The 19,678-nt window shown below is 43.4% G+C and overlaps 1 protein-coding gene and 1 non-coding gene across 2 annotated transcripts; both read right to left on the bottom strand.

Moving 5' to 3' along the window:
* Positions 1-1,385: 1,385 nt before the first annotated feature.
* Positions 1,386-17,051, bottom strand: arpc2 (actin related protein 2/3 complex, subunit 2). Its single transcript, XM_071330150.1, has 10 exons — positions 16,607-17,051; positions 15,579-15,613; positions 15,336-15,448; positions 12,621-12,666; positions 11,482-11,668; positions 10,781-10,874; positions 8,864-8,990; positions 8,414-8,514; positions 7,866-7,966; positions 1,386-1,847 (listed from the first exon to the last, which is right to left on the bottom strand). Exons 1-10 carry the CDS (start codon positions 16,678-16,680, stop codon positions 1,826-1,828), a joined length of 900 nt encoding a protein of 299 aa, XP_071186251.1. The 5' UTR covers positions 16,681-17,051; the 3' UTR covers positions 1,386-1,825.
* trnaa-ugc (transfer RNA alanine (anticodon UGC)) lies at positions 15,204-15,277 on the bottom strand. Its single transcript has one exon. It is a non-coding gene; the product is annotated as a tRNA-Ala (tRNA).
* Positions 17,052-19,678: the final 2,627 nt, after the last annotated feature.

The following is a 19,678-nucleotide window of genomic DNA, read 5'->3' as shown; positions in this document are numbered from 1 at the left end:
CAGAACACGACTCCTCCTGAGCGGTATGACGGCTGTGTGGTCCCATGGTGTTTATACTTGCGTACTATTGTTTGTACAGATGAACGTGGTACCTTCAGGCGTTTGGAAATTGCTCCCAATGATGAACCAGGCTGGTGGAGGTCTACAATGTTTTTCTGAGGTCTTGGCTGATTTCCTTTGATTTTCCCATGATGTCAAGCAAAGAGGCACAGAGTTTGAAGCTAGACCTTGAAATACATCCACAGGTACACCTCCAATTGACTCAAATTATGTCAATTAGCCCATCAGAAGCTTCTAAAGCCATGACATGGTTGTGGCCAACGCGACTCAGGGCTTTCACAAAAGCACCACTCTCTGCGTGAACGTCTTGCACGATACCAGGGTAAACGTCCTGATCATACTCCACCACACACCACTGGATAAACAGAGCTGTTTTCAGTGAAGCTAAAGTGAAATCAAAGACAATGCAACAGTAAACATGTCGTCTCCCATGATTGACAACTACAATTGCTTAAGTGTAAGATTAGGTTCTCTGTAAGACGTGTGGCATGTCAGAGTTGGCAAGAGCACAAGCAGATCTACCGTTTCTGCTGTACTGTACCTATGATAAAATAAAGTAGGCAGGCCTCTCCACATACTCTCCTCGGTATTACTCCACACCAGTTTGACAGCTATACATAAGATTCCTGAGAAAGGATGTTGACAATGTGTCCATCATCCCCCAATCACTCAGTGGTGCCAACTTGTAACGAGTGGTACTTTACCCTTGACTGAACTCTCAAATCTCCATTGTCATGTTCCCTAGCAAAAGGTAAAATTACATGTTTTTGTTATCTCAAGATAATGTGTTGTCAAAGGAGACGCAGCTACCGATGGAAAATAATCTCATGGCTGACAATGATCTAAGGAAACGAGGTCTTGAGTTCTAAGGAACGGTATCTAGATGAAACGGCAAAAAAGAAACAAAACAACTTTGTTTGATGACGTGAGATGAATTTGTCAAACAAGGACTGAAGTTGTAAAGAATTGTGACTAGGACATGGCAGGTAGCCTAGTTAGAGAAGCCAGCAACCGGAGGGTTGCCAGGTCGAATCCCGGGTCTTAAGGGGAAAATCATGCAGGAAGTTAGCTGGCAACGGGAGGGTTGCAGGTATCACATCCTAGATGCCATCGCCTGCCGTTGCGCCCTTGAACAAGGCACTTAACCCCCACAATTGCGCCGTAGTATGGCAGCCCCCTTCTCCAACCTGTATGTGTACCTTTTTGTCTTTTAGAGGAGTTGGGATAAGGTGCAAGGCACATTTCCGTTGGAGCTTGTACAATTGGACAAATAAAGTAATGTTAATGTGAGATTAAGGTCTGTGAAACCACAACACAGAAAATAATGATTTTTACAAGACTGGTTTATTTTTCCAATGACAATGGTACAGACAACATGGAAGCATAGAGAGGAGGTGGGGAGAAAGAGGGGTTCTGATGTTATGGACACCACCAGGGAGGGAGGGAGGGAGCAAGGTAACAGTACCAAATGGAGTAAAAGATATCGTATCAAAACATCATATTTTTTTATATATATATTTATATAGGACTAATAATTATCTTTTAACTATGCAAAGCAAGGAATGCCCTTTTTATTTTTTTAAGCCTCAATTTCTACTAAGAGACAACTTTATTCAAAGAGACAACTTTATTTAAAAAAGACACAGGATGGACACGCCGGCTGGGCGGGGCTTTAGGGGCCTGTGATCCTGTCCAATGTGGAGTCGAGTCTCAGTGTGGCACGATTGGGCATGTCCAGGGGTCAGAGTGCACGTGTGGACCAGCCTCAGCGGGAGAACGTCTTGCCCCTGAAAACAGACATAAAAAACAGTTAGCCAGAAATCAATGAAAAAGTCTTGCCACACAGACACTTTATTGGCAGCTCGCTCTAAAGCCTATTCTACAGAGGGCTTGGCATTACTGCTTCTAGGTGTTATTCCGTCAATGTTTTAAAGGAAAACCCTCTCGCCACGAGGTCCAAGGTAGGCTCCTCGCTGGCGCTGACTAGGTGACAAACTTGTTGAAATGTTGCAGTTGAAAGATATAGTTGACAGCTGAAGGATACAGTGCCTTCAGAAAGTATTTATACCCCTCAACTTATTCCACATTTGTTGTGTTACAGCCTGAATTCAAAATATACCCCCCCCCCCCTCATCCATCTACACACATTACCCCATAATGTCAAAGTAAAAACATGCTTATTTTACAAATTCATTGAAAATGAAATACATGGGGCCTTCCGAGTGGCGCAGTGGTCTAAGGCACTGCATCGCATTTTTTGAAGCGTCACTACAGACCCAGGTTCGATCCCAGGCTGTGTTACAACCGGCCGTGACTCGGAGTCCCAAAGGGCGGCACACAATTGGCCCAGTGCTGGCTGGGTTAGGGGAGGGTTTGGCCGGGGGAGCTTTACTTGGCTCATTGCGCTCTATAGCGACTCCTTGTGGCGGCCCGGGCAACTGCAGGCTGACTGTCAGTTAAACAGTGTTTCCTCCAACACATTGGTGCAGCTGGCTTCCGGGTAAAGCAGGCAGGTGTTAAGAAGCGCGGTTTGGCGGGTGATGTTTCGGAGGACGCATGACTCGACCTACGCCTCTCCCGAGCCCGTTGGTGAGAAAAGGGGGGTAAAATAAAGAAAAAAACATATATACAGTACCAGTCAAAAGTTGGGACACCTACTCATTCCAGTTTTTTTAATAAATTGTACTATTTTCTACATTGTAGAATAATAGTGAAGACATCAAAACTATGAAATAACACATATGGAATCATGTAGTAACCAAAAAAAAAAAGTGTTAAAATATCAAAATATTTTTTATTTCAGATTCTTCAAAGTAGCCACCATTTGCCTTGATGACAGCTTTGCACACGCTTGGCATTCTCTCAACCAGCTTCATGAGGTAGTCACCTGGAATGATTTTCAATTAATATGTGTATCTTGTTAAAAGTTAATTTGTTGAATTTCTTTCTTTCTTAACCCTCCTGCTCGAATTGGACCGATTTACAAATTCTCTCTGAAAAATGTTGTTAATTTAACCTGATTCTCATAAGGTTCCATGACTTTGTCCACACAGGGCATCTGAACACACAAAATACTTGTTGATGATTTTCATAGCATTTTGGGTGTTTAATTTAACTTTTGTACACCTATGGTGTTTCCCAGTCAAAAATGACCAGTCATTAGAAATGAATGGGTGAGACTACACCCTGTTCCTGGAGAACTAGCATCCTATAGGTCCTCTCTCCAACCCTGTTCCTGGAGAACTACCATCCTATAGGTCCTCTTTCCAACCCGGTTCCTGGAGAACTACCATCCCATAAGTTCTCTCCAACCCTGTTCCTGGAGAACTACCATCCTATAGGTCCTCTTTCCAACCCGGTTCCTGGAGAACTACCATCCTATAGGTCCTCTCTCCAACCCTGTTCCTGGAGAACTACCATCCTATAGGTCCTCTTTCCAACCCGGTTCCTGGAGAACTACCATCCTATAGGTCCTCTTTCCAACCCTGTTCCTGGAGAACTACCATCCTATAGGTCCTCTCTCCAACCCTGTTCCTGGAGAACTACCATCCTATAAGTTCTCTCCAACCCTGTTCCTGGAGAACTACCATCCTATAGGTCCTCTCTCCAACCCTGTTCCTGGAGAACTACCATCCTATAAGTTCTCTCCAACCCTGTTCCTGGAGAACTACCATCCTATAGGTCCTCTTTCCAACCCTGTTCCTGGAGAACTACCATCCCATAAGTTCTCTCCAACCCTGTTCCTGGAGAACTACCATCCTATAGGTCCTCTTTCCAACCCGGTTCCTGGAGAACTACCATCCTATAGGTCCTCTTTCCAACCCTGTTCCTGGAGAACTACCATCCTATAAGTCCTCTCTCCAACCCTGTTCCTGGAGAACTACCATCCTATAGGTCCTCTCTCCAACCCTGTTCCTGGAGAACTACCATCCTATAGGTCCTCTCTCCAACCCTGTTCCTGGAGAACTACCATCCTATAGGTCCTCTCTCCAACCCTGTTCCTGGAGAACTACCATCCTATAAGTTCTCTCCAACCCTGTTCCTGGAGAACTACCATCCTATAGGTCCTCTCTCCAACCCTGTTCCTGGAGAACTACCATCCTATAAGTTCTCTCCAACCCGGTTCCTGGAGAACTACCATCCTATAGGTCCTCTCTCCAACCCTGTTCCTGGAGAACTACCATCCTATAAGTTCTCTCCAACCCGGTTCCTGGAGAACTACCATCCTATAGGTCCTCTCTCCAACCCTGTTCCTGGAGAACTACCATCCTATAAGTTCTCTCCAACCCGGTTCCTGGAGAACTACCATCCTATAGGTCCTCTCTCCAACCCTGTTCCTGGAGAACTACCATCCTATAGGTCCTCTCTCCAACCCTGTTCCTGGAGAACTACCATCCTATAGGTCCTCTCTCCAACCCTGTTCCTGGAGAACTACCATCCTATAGGTTCACTCCAACCCTGTTCCTGGAGAACTACCATCCTATAGGTCCTCTCTCCAACCCTGTTCCTGGAGAACTACCATCCTATAGGTTCACTCCAACCCTGTTCCTGGAGAACTACCATCCTATAGGTCCTCTCTCCAACCCTGTTCCTGGAGAACTACCATCCTATAGGTCCTCTCTCCAACCCTGTTCCTGGAGAACTACCATCCTATAGGTTCACTCCAACCCTGTTCCTGGAGAACTACCATCCTATAGGTCCTCTTTCCAACCCTGTTCCTGGAGAACTACCATCCTATAGGTCCTCTCTCCAACCCTGTTCCTGGAGAACTACCATCCTATAGGTCCTCTCTCCAACCCTGTTCCTGGAGAACTACCATCCTATAGGTCCTCTCTCCAACCCTGTTCCTGGAGAACTACCATCCTATAGGTCCTCTTTCCAACCCTGTTCCTGGAGAACTACCATCCTATAGGTCCTCTCTCCAACCCTGTTCCTGGAGAACTACCATCCTATAGGTCCTCTCTCCAACCCTGTTCCTGGAGAACTACCATCCTATAGGTTCACTCCAACCCTGTTCCTGGAGAACTACCATCCTATAGGTTCACTCCAACCCTGTTCCTGGAGAACAACCATCCTATAGGTTCACTCCAACCCTGTTCCTGGAGAACTACCATCCTATAGGTCCCCTCTCCAACCCTGTTCCTGGAGAACTACCATCCTATAGGTTCACTCCAACCCTGTTCCTGGAGAACAACCATCCTATAGGTTCACTCCAACCCTGTTCCTGGAGAACTACCATCCTATAGGTCCTCTCTCCAACCCTGTTCCTGGAGAACTACCATCCTATAGGTCCTCTCTCCAACCCTGTTCCTGGAGAACAACCATCCTATAGGTCCTCTCTCCAACCCTGTTCCTGGAGAACAACCATCCTATAGGTTCACTCCAACCCTGTTCCTGGAGAACTACCATCCTATAGGTTCACTCCAACCCTGTTTCTGGAGAACTACCATCCTATAGGTTCACTCCAACCCTGTTCCTGGAGAACTACCATCCTATAGGTTCACTCCAACCCTGTTCCTGGAGAACTACCATCCTATAGGTTCACTCCAACCCTGTTCCTGGAGAACTACCATCCTATAGGTTCACTCCAACCCTGTTCCTGGAGAACTAGCATCCTATAGGTTCACTCCAACCCTGTTCCTGGAGAACTAGCATCCTATAGGTCCTCTCTCCAACCCTGTTCCTGGAGAACTACCATCCTATAGGTCCTCTCTCCAACCCTGTTCCTGGAGAACTACCATCCTATAGGTCCTCTCTCCAACCCTGTTCCTGGAGAACTACCATCCTATAGGTCCTCTCTCCAACCCTGTTCCTGGAGAACTACCATCCTATAGGTTCACTCCAACCCTGTTCCTGGAGAACTACCATCCTATAGGTTCTCTCCAACCCTGTTCCTGGAGAACTACCATCCCAGCGCTCCATAAATGTTTTCTTGATCTCCAGTATTTACTACAACTAGTCAAATTTATTCCAGACATCCGACTTCCCTTTTACCTCCTGCGCAACCAGTAAACATTCCCGTTTCGAGTTTGTCATGTCCTCTGCGACCATTTTTCTGTCACGTGTGTTATGGTGTTCAGAGTATGTTAGAACCAATTTATTGATGTGATTATGATATGCTATAGGTCAGGCCCTATTGGTCACGTGCATGCGAAGCATACATGTGTCACGTAAAGAGAGCAAGGTTTGAGTGAATAAACAATATACACACTGTTGATGTGTGGTGGTCGCTGCAGTAGAGAGGAGAGAGAGAGAGACAAAGGATGTTCATCACAGTCGCTCAATGCATTTTCTTTTTAACACAGCAAGTCTAAACCCGGCACAATCAAATCAAATCAAATGCGGTCGGACTCCCTCTAGTCATTTGTCTTAATTATTTAACCAAACAGTTCGCTTAAAGCATCAGACAAGCTCAGTATATATAGTTGATTTGATTAAAAGACATTCGATGCGTCTATATGGAAAAATACACGTTTAAAAATGTTGACCAATAGATTGGTCGAAAGAACAGACGACTCTTGGTCAACACACAAAAGGTCAGCACATATGGCCTTCGTGCAGGAGTAAAAAAAAAAATACAGATACCACACCTTCCAACTAAATGTTGAGCCAACTATTTCAACTACGGCTGACTAAATCCCAGATAGTGAAACAAGAGTTCACCCCTGCTTCCTTCCACCCAGAGCTCCCTGAGGAACACTGCCATACAATTCCCCAGTCACAGTTAAATATTCATATTTAGACCAGGGCTCTTCTGTTTCAGACAGAGAGGGGGAGTGCTGGTCAGATCCACAGATCCAACAGAAATAGGGACCAAACTGAGTGTGGGCAGCTTGTAAAAATTCCACCTGAGCCCACTTCAAACAGCGCTGCTTGTGTCAAAGCAGTTCTAGTAGTACACACACAATGAACTAACAAACACACAACTGTTGAAACAAGACCGCCCTCACAAACACAGTAGCCTACAGACACAAGAACATTACAGGAGGGTTCTAAGGAATCTGTAGAATCTATTCTTTTATCAGCTTCTAAGGACTCTTCAATCCATTCATTTATCAGCTGTGGTTTGGGCGAAGGCTGCAACTTGGTACCAGAGATGTAGAGAGAGTACACACTTCCACCCTGGCGCTCTCTCCCCATCTGACTGCTGTTCACCACACAGGCGCCGATGCGTGTGTGTTCGGTGTTGGTATTTAATTAAGAAAGGAATGTCGAGGTGGGCGAGGGACGTGAAAACATTTCACACAAAATAAAATAAAGCATTATCAGGGACAATAAGATCTGGGGACATGGTGAAAGTAGCCATTGTGCTTCAATAAATGATAACAGATGAACTGATCTCTTTGAGAACAGGCTGCACTCACAGGCACACAGCTCCAGCAGGGTGAATTTCCCATACGACTTGTTTTTAAGGACAGAAGTGTCCTACTGGCAGCGCTGCTAGCTAGAGTCAACGTTAGGTCACCCACATCCCAGTGAACCCAATGGCTGACAGTGGAATAAGCCAGACCTGGATCCAAATAGTATGTTGATTTTTTCAAATACTTTGAGCGTTTTGTTCGAGCATTGGCTGGAGTGCCAGGTGGGCGGGGCTTGCACTTTTGGGACTATTCCATTAGTTCCAGGCAAGCTCAATCAAGCACAGTCCAGGTATGGAACCATATTCTAAAAGCATCTGAGAGTAGGTGTGCTGATCTAGGATCCCCTCACACATAAACATGTAATACTATCCATAGTGAGCTAAAAGGCTAAACTGATCCTAGATCAGTATTCCAACGCTGGAGTGAGCAGCAGCAGTAACTTACGACATGGTCTTCATCTCCTTCTTCTCAGCGTCGGGTCGAGCCCTGTTCAACACCTTGAGGAAGTCAGAAGTCTTAGCCCTCATACGTGTGTGGATGTAGGCCTGGAAGTGGGGGGGGGGACAGAGACATACCTTAATACACACCTACTGAACCAACAGCTCACTGACACGCACACTAACTGACCCAATTGACCTCAACTCATACCAAGCAGGAATCTGAAAAGCACATATTTACATGCCCGTAACTTTTTACGATGGAAAGCCCATCAGATACCTTTATGATCACAGACTGCAGGGTTTTACCATGCTAGTGCCGGTTAAAGTAGGGCAGGTAAAGCAGGGCCCTAGTTAGGGCAGGTAAAGTTCCCTCAACCCTTGCTTAATCTATGTCCAGAAAACTGTTCCTTTACATGGTAGAGTAAGGGCAATAGTTAGTGCTCATCTTGGAACACTATATTGGGTAGTGCAAGTATAGTAGTGTCCTAGTTAGGGCAGTGCAGAAGTTGGGACTAATAGGGTCCTAGTTAGTATACTAGTTAGGCAAGTCACCTTGGAGCACTTTATGTGGTAGTGCAGGTAGTCCCTGAAGGTGTGGATGAGGTTGATGGTGTTGTCTCTGGCGTTGGCATTGGTGTGACGTGGGAACAGGACTGAAAGGACAGGAGAAATAACACACATTAACACGGAGCATTGGAATTAGGCCGATGACTGACATGATATTCAAGCTAATGTTTGTTTATGATCATCCACGGACTACTTTCTATCATGTCACTAGCGTTGGAAAACGGACTAATTAATTGCATGTCTAGTTTAAGTAAAACATTTTTTAACAGTTACACAATTCAGCTCTAAGCACTATATTGTACAGTGCACGCATGTAATTCCCAGGAAGGCCCAAAATCCCATTTAGAAGTTTCCAGGAATCAGAATGGAATAAGCAGAAAATCCAGAATCCTCCAACCAGGATTTCTGGAGAAGCTGGGAATGGTTGGTACAGACCGAAGGTGATGTAGCCGATGTTGTCGCCAACAGCGGCGTCAGTGTCCTTCAGCTCCAGGGGCGGCTCCCGGTGGCTGAACAGAACCTGGGGGGCAGTGTGACTGGCTCGCCGACCCTCCTTAAACTCCTACACACAGACAGAGAGCAACACAGACAGACAGTGAGACACATACAGAGAGCGACACACACTAAGGTTGTCCATGACAAATACCTAATAGTGTAGAGAGCAAATGAGATATTTCATAAATCATTTGCACAGACATGGAGGTGATGGGGTTTCTTCATTACTGTAGTGAACTACCTTTAGGCAACAGTGCAAAGATACTTAGGCACCCTTTCTCCTTTTCACAACCACATGGAGACCTACATACCTGTATTGTAATTACAGCATCTTGTACCGTACATAGTGCTGCCAAGCTCATTTTAATCATGTGAGAGGCGGTTCCTGTTAAGGGTAATGAAAACTTGAGTAGGGATGCACGATATATCAGTGAACATATCGGAATCCGCCGATATTATCTAAAAATGCCAACATCGACCCGATATTTCTAGTTTAATACCGATGTGCAATACCGATGTCAAAGCTGACGTGCATACCTATAACGTAGGTACATGATGTAATGACGCGACGTAAAATGTTGCGCAACACAGCATTCCAAACTTAGCCCACAATGTCTGCTGTGTGGATCGAGCAGTCATTTGAAAGAGTAACAACATTTCAGCGAGACAACTCAAAAGGCCAAATCCATTAACGCCAAGATTATAAAATCCGTTGTCCTTGACAACCGTTCTCTGTCGTGGGTGATGTTGGCTTTCGCCGACTGGTCGAGCACCGATACACACTACTAAGTGTGCTATTTTTCAGATGTTGCCCTACCGGAGTTACACAGTAATAGCGTTACTGCTATTAGCTTCACGACACACATTTGGACCAGCGATATCAGCCCCATGAGCATGCTGAGTCTGACAGCAGACTGGGTCGACGAGGATTTCGTAATGAGCAAAGCCGTATTTCATGCTCATGAATGTGCTGGTTGTCATACTGCTGCTGCCATTTCAATGGCATTTGAGAACATGTTTGAAACATGAACACACTAGCTAGCTCCATTCAAAACTACTGACTGGAGAAATAAGCTGATCAACTACAGCCGTGATGCCCTCTGTCATGGCATTGAAACGCCTGCTTAACAAAACTGCCCACACAGGCTGTGAACGAGCGAGTCGGTGACATTCTCTTTACTGTGTCGCCACAATGCTCGATGCTATGTACAAGGACCGCTACCTCGATGCAGACAAGAGACAGGGTTAACGTGAAATGTTACATACACAGCTGGACAAGATGGAAAGAGATACAGTGCGCACCGAGGAAGAGAGGCCACGGACAGACAGAGCTGAAACTTCACTGCTTGACATGTATGAAGAAATCCTGGTTGAGACTGAAACGACTGAACAACGAAACAGCACAGCAAGTAAGTGAAAGAAATTAGTTTTGATTGTTTCACTGGTAATGGTGACATAAGTACATGCCAACAAAATAACTTTTTTGTCAGTGTGGTAACCTTTATTTAACTAGGCAAGTCAGTTAAGAACTAATTGTTATTTACAATGACGGCCAAAATCGAACGACGCTGGGCCAATTGTACACCGCTCTATGGGACTCCCTATCACGGCCGGATGTGATACAGCCTGGATTCGAACCAGGGACTGTAGCGACGCCTCCTGCACTGAGATACATTGCCTTAGACCACTGCATCCATGTGTGTGTTAAATAGTTAACTGTACTAGAATGCTTAAAAAGGCCACTAAAATGTTAAATATCTGTATCGGGTTTTTTTGGCAAGGAAAATATTGGATATCGGTATCGGCCAAAAATGTAATATCGGTGCATTACTACTTGAGAGAGAAATATTGTTTGACCTGCATGAACACTTTCCCAAGGATGACATCATCGTCGTCTTTGAACACAGTGCTGAACACCACCGTCACTCTGTCCTTCTTGGCCTCCAGATACCTGAGGACAAACACAGAAACATGTCAAGGCACACCTGTTAATTGAAATGCATTCCAGGTGACTACCTCATGAAGCTGGTTCACAGAATGCCAAGTGTGCAGAGCTGTCATCAAGGGAAAGGGTGGCTATTTGAAGAATCTCAAATATAACATTTGTTTAACACTTTTTTGGTTACTACACGATTCCATAGGTGCTTTTTCATTGTTTTGATGTCTTCACTATTATTCTACAATGTAGAATATAGTAAAAATAGAGAAAAACCCTTGAATGAGTAGGTGTTTTTAAAACTTTATTCCTTATGATTTATTTTAGACTGTTTTGCCATTTATGAATGTGTTAATCAATGTGTTTTTATGGGCTATAGCAGTAAAGGCAAAATTCTATATTTCAACAAGTAATTGTTTTGATACCTACAGGGGTCCTAAAATTCCAAATCAAATAGCTAAATGATCCATGTCATTACCACCTTAAAACAATTCCATATGTTTTAGTAGAACCCCCCCCACCCAAAGCCTCAGACTTTTAGTGGTCAACAACAAATAGCATCCTTGCTTTTGTCTATGTTACTTCTATAAATTTTCATCCAGGCAGTGCAGCGGCCACCTACATGGACTCGTCGTCTCTGTAGTGGACCACGGCCCTCGTCTCTCCCTCCTTGCCCTCCTCCTGGAACTTGAAGTACTTCTCAAACACCGAGGCGAAGCAGTTCCTCTTCAGCATGCCCGCCTGGTGGATCACTTCTTCCTTGTTGGCCGGGACCGCATCCAGGTCAAAGATCAGGGACACGTTGTAGCCTAGGAGACAGCCAATCACAGACAAGATCAGCTATTGTTCGATATAATTATTAAATCGCTAGAAAACTTCTTAGTAAGAGGTTTACTAACTACGACATGGTGTCGATCGTGTGTCAATCTCTGAAGGGAATGGGGGTCAAAACCAGCCTATAGTAAATTACAATAAATACTAATAAAACCCAAACTCTGCATTGACTTTCCAACAAAGTAAACTATTAAGCAAAAAAAATTAACAACGTGTTGGCCTAAATGCAAAGCTTTAGCCCTGGTGCCAACCAAAGACAGCGTATCACCCAGTAAACACTATCTATATGTAACAGTATAACTTTAGTCCGTCCCCTCGCCCCGACCCGGGCACGAACCAGGGACCCTCTGCACACATCAACAACAGTCACCCACGAAGCATCGTTACCCATCACTCCACAAAAGCCGCGGCCCTTGCAGAGCAAGGGGAACCACTACTTCAAGGTCTCAAAGCGAGTGACGTCACCGATTGAAACGCTATTAGCGCGCACCACCGCTAACTAGCTAGCCATTTCACATCGGTTACATATAGTTTCAATCATGGAGGAGGATGTGGGTGCATGGTGTTATTTTAATTAAATGTGTCTAAACTTCAGGCTGTGGACAAAACTAAAGCAGGAAAACAAGAAGCAGTTTATTTTTTACATTTGAGTCATTTATAGTGATGGACAACCACATACTGCATCTCAGTCATAGTTAGGTGGTAGGACGACCACATACTGCATCTCAGTCATAGTTAGCTACTTCATTTAGGAAAAATGTACTATCAGCGAAGTCAGTGGTAGTAATATAAGTGTGGGTGTTGGACCTCCATAAGGGATTGGCTATATGACGCGCTGTCAAATATTCTCTGAGCAGTTGGAGTCATTAACATGGTGACAGTGGTAACTTACATAGGGAGAGTGGACCGTAGTTACATAATACTTACACGCTTCGGGTGAAACCAGGAAGTTCCCATAGACCCGCTTCAGCAGCTGAAAGGAGGGAGGGGTTTGGTGTGTTATTAGGGACAGTAACAGATCAGACGAAGGCACCGACAGAGTCCGACACCAGCTATGCAACATCAGAGAGCTAGAGTGGACTGGTAGGGGTGGATGTCTCAGTGTAGATAATGGTAAGGGGAGATCATAAGCCTTCCCCTAAAACAACGGTTACCTGTCAACGTGGAATCACTGGAATGTAGCCCATGTTCTGAACAAAAAAGGCAATAATATGCAAATCCAGCATACACATGTCAAAACAGAGGAGATTACATAACTTCTATTATAAGAAGCTGTACTGCAACTCAGTTTCCTTTACAGTAAAACTGCAAGAGTGCACCATTGTGACACAGTATTTATGTATTGTGTAAATCTATTATGTAACATGTAAAGTGGAACATTTCTACACAAAAATGTGTTTTGTTGTGGGTTAGTGAAGAAAGGTGACAAGGTGTACCAAATTTACATTGAGTGACTGAAAAGGACAAGGCTTGATTAGCTGAGCATGTTCTCACAAGGCCACTTTGTTTTTGCAGTAGTTAAACTAGCTTTCTAAACCACTACAATGAAGAACGGAGCTGGAAGTAGGAAACAAGGCAATGAAGGCAGACATTTTCTATGGTCAGGTGACAGGACTGGGACATGATCTGGTCCTTTAAAAACACACCACTGTGCAGCAAGTGATATAGGTGTTCCTTTCCACATGATCTTAAAGTGCTCGACAGGTAAAAGCAATACTGTTAAAACCTATCCAGTCCTTTGATCCAGTAGTGCTCGCAGAGAGTAAGAAAACAATGACTGGAAGACTACAGGAAAAGCAGTCATGGTGTTCATTAGGCTACATTTAGCTGTCTCAGTCAGCACTTCCTCCATATAGGGTGAGTCAGAAACCACTTCCTGTTTCTATAAGAAACCACTGCTGCTGCTGCTGCTTTCTTCCATACATGGTGAGGATGTACAAAGCCCTGACATCCTGCTTTACAGACAATTCTCCTTTTTCACATAAAATGAAACATCTACTCTGACACACATTTTAAACTACAATTGAAGCTATGATGAGTGCCATGGGTTCGTTTTTGTCACGATCGTCATAATCCTCCTCGTCTGAGGAGGAGCAAGGATCAGACCAATATGCAGCGTGGTATGTATCCATATTTATTTGAATACTTCTTTGACACGAACAAAAACAATAAACAAAACGAAACCAACGACGCTACAGTCCTGAACATGTGAACCTATAAAACAATGAACGCAACGAACAGTAACAAACTATACAAAAACAACAAACGACCGTGAAGCTACAAAACGAAAGTGCAGACACAAGCAACTAACGTAAAGACAATCACCCACAAACGACCTAATGACTATGGCTGCCTAAATATGGCTCCCAATCAGAGACAACTATAGACAGCTGTCTCTAATTGAGAACCAATCTAGGCAACCATAGACATACAAACACCTAGACTGAACACTTCCCCACAAACACAACAAAAAACCCTAGACAATACAAAACACATACATCCCCCATGTCACACCCTGACCTAACTAAAATAATAAAGAAAACAAAGATAAGGCCAGGGTGTGACAGTTTTCAAGCATTACATTTTTGTAATTTAGCAGACGCTCTTATACAGAGCAACTTACAGTAGTGAATGCATACATTTTCATCCTTAAAAAATTATATATGTGACTCGTTTCAGGAAACTAGCTGTATGTCGCACATCACTACTTCACAGGACCGCCATTTGAACGTAAACCTTTTTTAATTTATTTTTTATAAATCAAAATGTATTTTTTTGCAAGAAAAATAACAAACTTGTATGTCATATGTAAAAACAAATAAAGTTGTTAAATTACGAGCCTAGTTGATTTAGTCATGGAAAGATACAGCATCCTTCCTGCTAGCAATGATTGGCTGAGAAAAGGAGTGGGCTGGACATGCTGCGAGGTCTGCCATGTAGTTCGGAGAGGTCTGCCATGTAGTTCGCTTCTGTCTATAATATGAGCTTGTCAGTATGTGTAGGTAATCCTTTTTAATGCTGATAAAAAAAGAAAAGAAAAGCTATCAGGTAGTAGAACTGCATAAGTGTTGCTCTCCTCTTTCTGGAGAACTGAGTTGTGAAATCAGTGGAATTAGAGTATGATAGCTAAGGAAAAACTTTGGGCATTTGATTGCAAATATGCAGGGGGAGTCCAAAAGTTAAATCTTTGGTTATTTAGTACATAGCCTCACATGTGAATCATTAAATAGATGGGTGGGGCTAAAGCTTAAAAGGGTGTGAATGATGCTGAATGGGTGTAGACAAAAAAGAGCTCTCCAGTAGGTACCAAAAAATTCAAGGGCCATTTTCTCAAAAGTGAGGTTACATGTTTATCAACTTTCAAAGCGGAATTACTTTCCCAATGTTCCTCAACACTAGTGTGTGATATACAATTTTCTAGCGCCGAGTCTCTACCTTGATCCAATGTAAAAAACACAATTTCAAATTTTGCTACATAAGACCAAATTGAGCCGGTCGGTCACATATACTGGTCCCCCGTGGGAATCGAACCCACAACCCTGGCGTTGCAAGCGCCATGCTCTACCAACTGAGCTACACGGGACATATCTGTAGATTGAATGAAGGGCAAGGGAGGTTCAGATGCTGGTGTGTGTGTGTCACCTCATCAGCTCCGTGCTCCTGCAGCTCCTTGTAGAACTTGAGGGAGATGCTGACCATCAGCTTGGTCTTGTCCCCATCGGGGTTGGAGATGTGGTAGAGGACACCATCGAAATCTACAGTTCAGAGAAAAGCCATCAGTTACAAACAAGCACCCACCTGGACAACTCACTCCTGAAAATAGCATAATATTGTTAAACCTGCATGGTACTGCGTGGAAAAATTAACCACTAGTCCTTAACTCACCTGCAAATGTCACCTCCACTGCCTCTGGTTTTGTCCTACAAATAGAGAGGATTATATGTCAAATATGTATGAAACTGAATGCATGATAATATAACAAATTCAGACATGTTTTGTTGAGTAGGCTTAACTATAGACAACGCTTAATTTGCTGCCAGTATAATACTATTCTGCAGCAGCAGTTACCATGTTGGCATATTCGTGTAAAACCATTTTGGTTTTCGTGCAACTTGCAATTGTATTTCAAGAAACCACTCCTTGGGGTTTAGAAGTTGTCTATAACTGCAGTTCCTCTCCCCAGAGAGTTGCACGGACAAGACCCAACTTGGGGATGCTGGAATGCGGAAGAGGCCAACAATGCGATGGCTAATATAGTGCTAGCAGCTATCTAGTCTGATTATTCTCTATTCATTTCCTGAAATTGAACAACTCTAGCTAATACAAGGTTAACCCATAACGATACGTTCTCTTTCTCAATTCAAAGCAAACTAGTTAGCTAGCTACTATACCATGAACTGGAAAAGCAGGTTCCCCTGTATTGCGGTGATTAGCATAGCAGCCAGTGATAGGTATAGTTGGCTAGCTAACAAACACGGCTGGACATATTTTATGTGAAAGCCACCATCATAATTGAAAAATTGTCAGTTCATTGGGACAATAAATGAGGGGATGCCGACAAACACACGTAAGCTAGAGTTCGCTTAGCGTTACCCCCTTATTGGGGCTAGACAGTTATCAGATAGGCTTTCCCTGCCCAGCTAGTCTAGTTAGCCAAAGCTAACCAGTGACAGACACACCCCAGTGTTCCGGGTAAGCGATGTCTCTTGCAGAGGCGCGTGCCACTTTATTCAGTTAAATCAGAATATTACTGTACGTGTCAAATCTATAGTCCCTGTTCTGTCAATTCCACCAGCCGCACATTTTCCATCCATCATTCATTGTCGACCAAATAATACTGGCCAGACATTAAGATACGGCTACTGTTAGCTATTCGGAAGCTAGCAAGCTAGTCTGGAACAATGATTTCTCACCCATTGGATGCGCCGTCAAATTTCAACGTCAGCGTCTCTTCTATAATCCGGTTGTTGATTTCAAGCAGAATCATTGCAGCGGACTGGAAAATACGTTTAGTTCGAAATATAAAACTTGTTTTAGATCATTAGGCTTCTTAGTGTCAAATTCTGCAAATGTTTCTTCCCTGACAGACCGCTGTCGGCTCTTCCGCTTATTTCATTCCGGACCCCAAAGCAAGGTTGCTCACAGCACTGCCTGTAAGATTGTGGCTGATATTGGTCTAGATATAAAATGTGCACACTAATAGCTTCAATTTTTATTATAAACTGGGTGGTTCGAGCCCTGAATGCTGTTTGGCTGAAAGCCGTGGTATATCAGACCGTATACAACGATTATAACAAAACATTTATTTTTAATGCTCTAATGACATTGGTAACCAGTTTATAATAGCAATAAGGCACCTCGGGTGTTTGTGGTATATGGCCAATATACCACAGCTAAGGGCTGTATCCAGAAACTCCACGTTGCATCGTGCATAAGAACATCCATATACCACACCCCCTCGGGCCTTATTGCTTAAATAACTGCTCACCTTCCTTGTGTGTTTTTGTCAGATAACAAAACACATTTAAATCGTTCATGGTTCCTTCGTACTCCTAGTAATAGACAAACCACAAGTTTGTAATGTAGTAGGCTATGTAATGCATATATTAAATATACTGTATATATACAGTATCAGTCAAACGTTTGGAAACACCTACTCATTCAAGGATTTTTCTTTATATTTACTATTTTCTACATTGTAGAATAATAGTGAAGACATCAACACTATTAAATAACACATATGGAATCATGTAGTAACCAAAAAACTGTTAAACAAATCAAAATATATATTATATTTGAGATTCTTCAAAGTAGCCACCCTCTGCCTTGATGACAGCTTTACACACTCTTGGCATTATCTCAACCAGCTTCATGAGGTAGTCAACTGGAATGCATTTCAATGAATTTGTGTAATTACTGCGTTTGAGCCAATCAGTTGTGTTGTGACAAGGTAGGGGTGGTATACAGAAGATATACCTATTTGGTAAAAGACAAAGTCCATATTATGGCAAGAACAGCTCAAATAAGCAAAGAAAAACGACAGTCCATCATTACTTTAAGACATGAAGGTCAGTCAATGCGCAACATTTCAAGAACTTTGAACATTTCTTCAAGTGCAGTTGCAAAAACCATCAAGCGCTATGATGAAACTAGCTCTCATGAGGGCCGCCACAGGAAAGGAAAATCCAGAGTTACCTCTGCTGCAGAGGATAAGTTCATTAGAGTTAACTGCACCTCAGATTGCAGCCCAAATAAATGCTTCACAGAGTTCAAGTAACAGACACATCTCAACATCAACTGTTCAGACGAGACTGCATGAATCAGGCCTTCATGGTCGAATTGCTGCAAAGAATCCACCACTAAAGGACACCAATAAGAAGAGACTTGCTTGGGCCAAGAAACATGAGCACACAGCTCGGACACCCATGCATACCCCACAAGACATGCCACCAGAGGTCTCTTCACAGTCCCCAAGTCCAGAACAGGCTATGGGAGGCGCACAGTACTACATAGAGCCATGACTACATGGAACTCTATTCCACATCAGGTAACTGATGCAAGCAGTATAATCAGATTTAAAAAGCAGGTACAAATACACCTCAAATCAAATCAAAGTTTATTTGTCACGTGCGCCGAATACAACAGGTACAGTGAAATGCTTACTTATGGAACAACGGTGACTGTGAAAAGACACACATAATGGTACAGACACATGCATACCCACACATTGTGATATTGCTGTATGGTGGTATTGAACATTTTGTGTTGTGGATATGTTGGGGTGTAGAGATGTTATATGATGTACTGTTTTATCTTTAGCTCATTCAGTACAAACATAGTTCACTGTTTTATCTTTTGTTTTATATGTCATGTGGGACCCCAGGAAGAGTAGCTGCTGCCTTGGCAGGAACTAATGGGGATTCTTAATAAATACAAATACACTGTCATCAATTTATTTAGAATTCAAGGCACACTTTACCAGCATGGCTACCACAGCATTCTGCAGCGATATGCCATCCGATCTGGTTTGTGGGACTATCATTTGTTTTTCAACAGGACTATGACCCAAAACACACCTCCAGGCTGTGTAAGGGCTATTTGACCAAGGAGAGTGATGGAGTGCTGCATAAGAAGACCTGGCCTCCACAATCACCCGACCTCAACCCAATTGAGATGGTTTTGGATGAGTTGGACCGGAGAATGATATAAAAGCAGCCAACAAGTGCTCAGCATATGTGGGAACTCCTTCAAGACTGTTGGAAAAGCATTCCTCATGAAGTTGGTTGTGAGAACGCCAAGAGTGAGCAAAGCTGTCACCAAGGCAAAGGGTGGCTACGTTGAAGAATCTAAAATATTGTAATTAACACGAGGGGAGACAGTGAGCTGGTTTCAAGCGCAGGGTGCAGAAGGTGTTTATTGCAAAAATACCACAGGAGGAGGCAGGTAGCTGTGTCCAGGGGTAGGCAGAAGGTCATACACAGGGGGGTCCAAAAGGGAAACAGTACAGGCAGGGAAAAGGCTAGTAACGTAGTCCGGGAGATCAGGTAATAGGTAGATAACAGGAAATAGGTAGATAACAGGAAATAACAGGAAATCCTCACGGGCCACAGCGCACTCTGAAAGCCATGTGTCACAAAACAAACAATACCTCACAGTGATGGGGTGCAAAAAACTGAACTAAATAGTGTGTGATAATGACATTCAGGTGTGTGAAAAGGTGATTAGAATTCAGGTGATTGGGATCTGGAGTGTGAGCTGGAAAGTGAGCTGCATTCAGGGGATCTACGTGTTTGAGGGTGTGAGTTGGAAGCAGACATTACAAATATAAAATGTATTTTGATTTGTTTAACACTTATGGTTACTACATGATTCCATATGTGTTATTTCATAGTTTTGATGTCTTCACTATTATTCTACATTGTAGAAAATATAAAAAATAAAGAAAAACCCTTGAATGAGTAGATGTGTCCAAACTTTTGACTGGT

This window comes from Salvelinus alpinus, chromosome 10 (assembly GCF_045679555.1).
Source record: "Salvelinus alpinus chromosome 10, SLU_Salpinus.1, whole genome shotgun sequence".
NCBI classification, from domain to species: Eukaryota; Metazoa; Chordata; class Actinopteri; order Salmoniformes; family Salmonidae; genus Salvelinus; species Salvelinus alpinus.
This window is presented reverse-complemented; position numbering and strand designations above follow the sequence as displayed.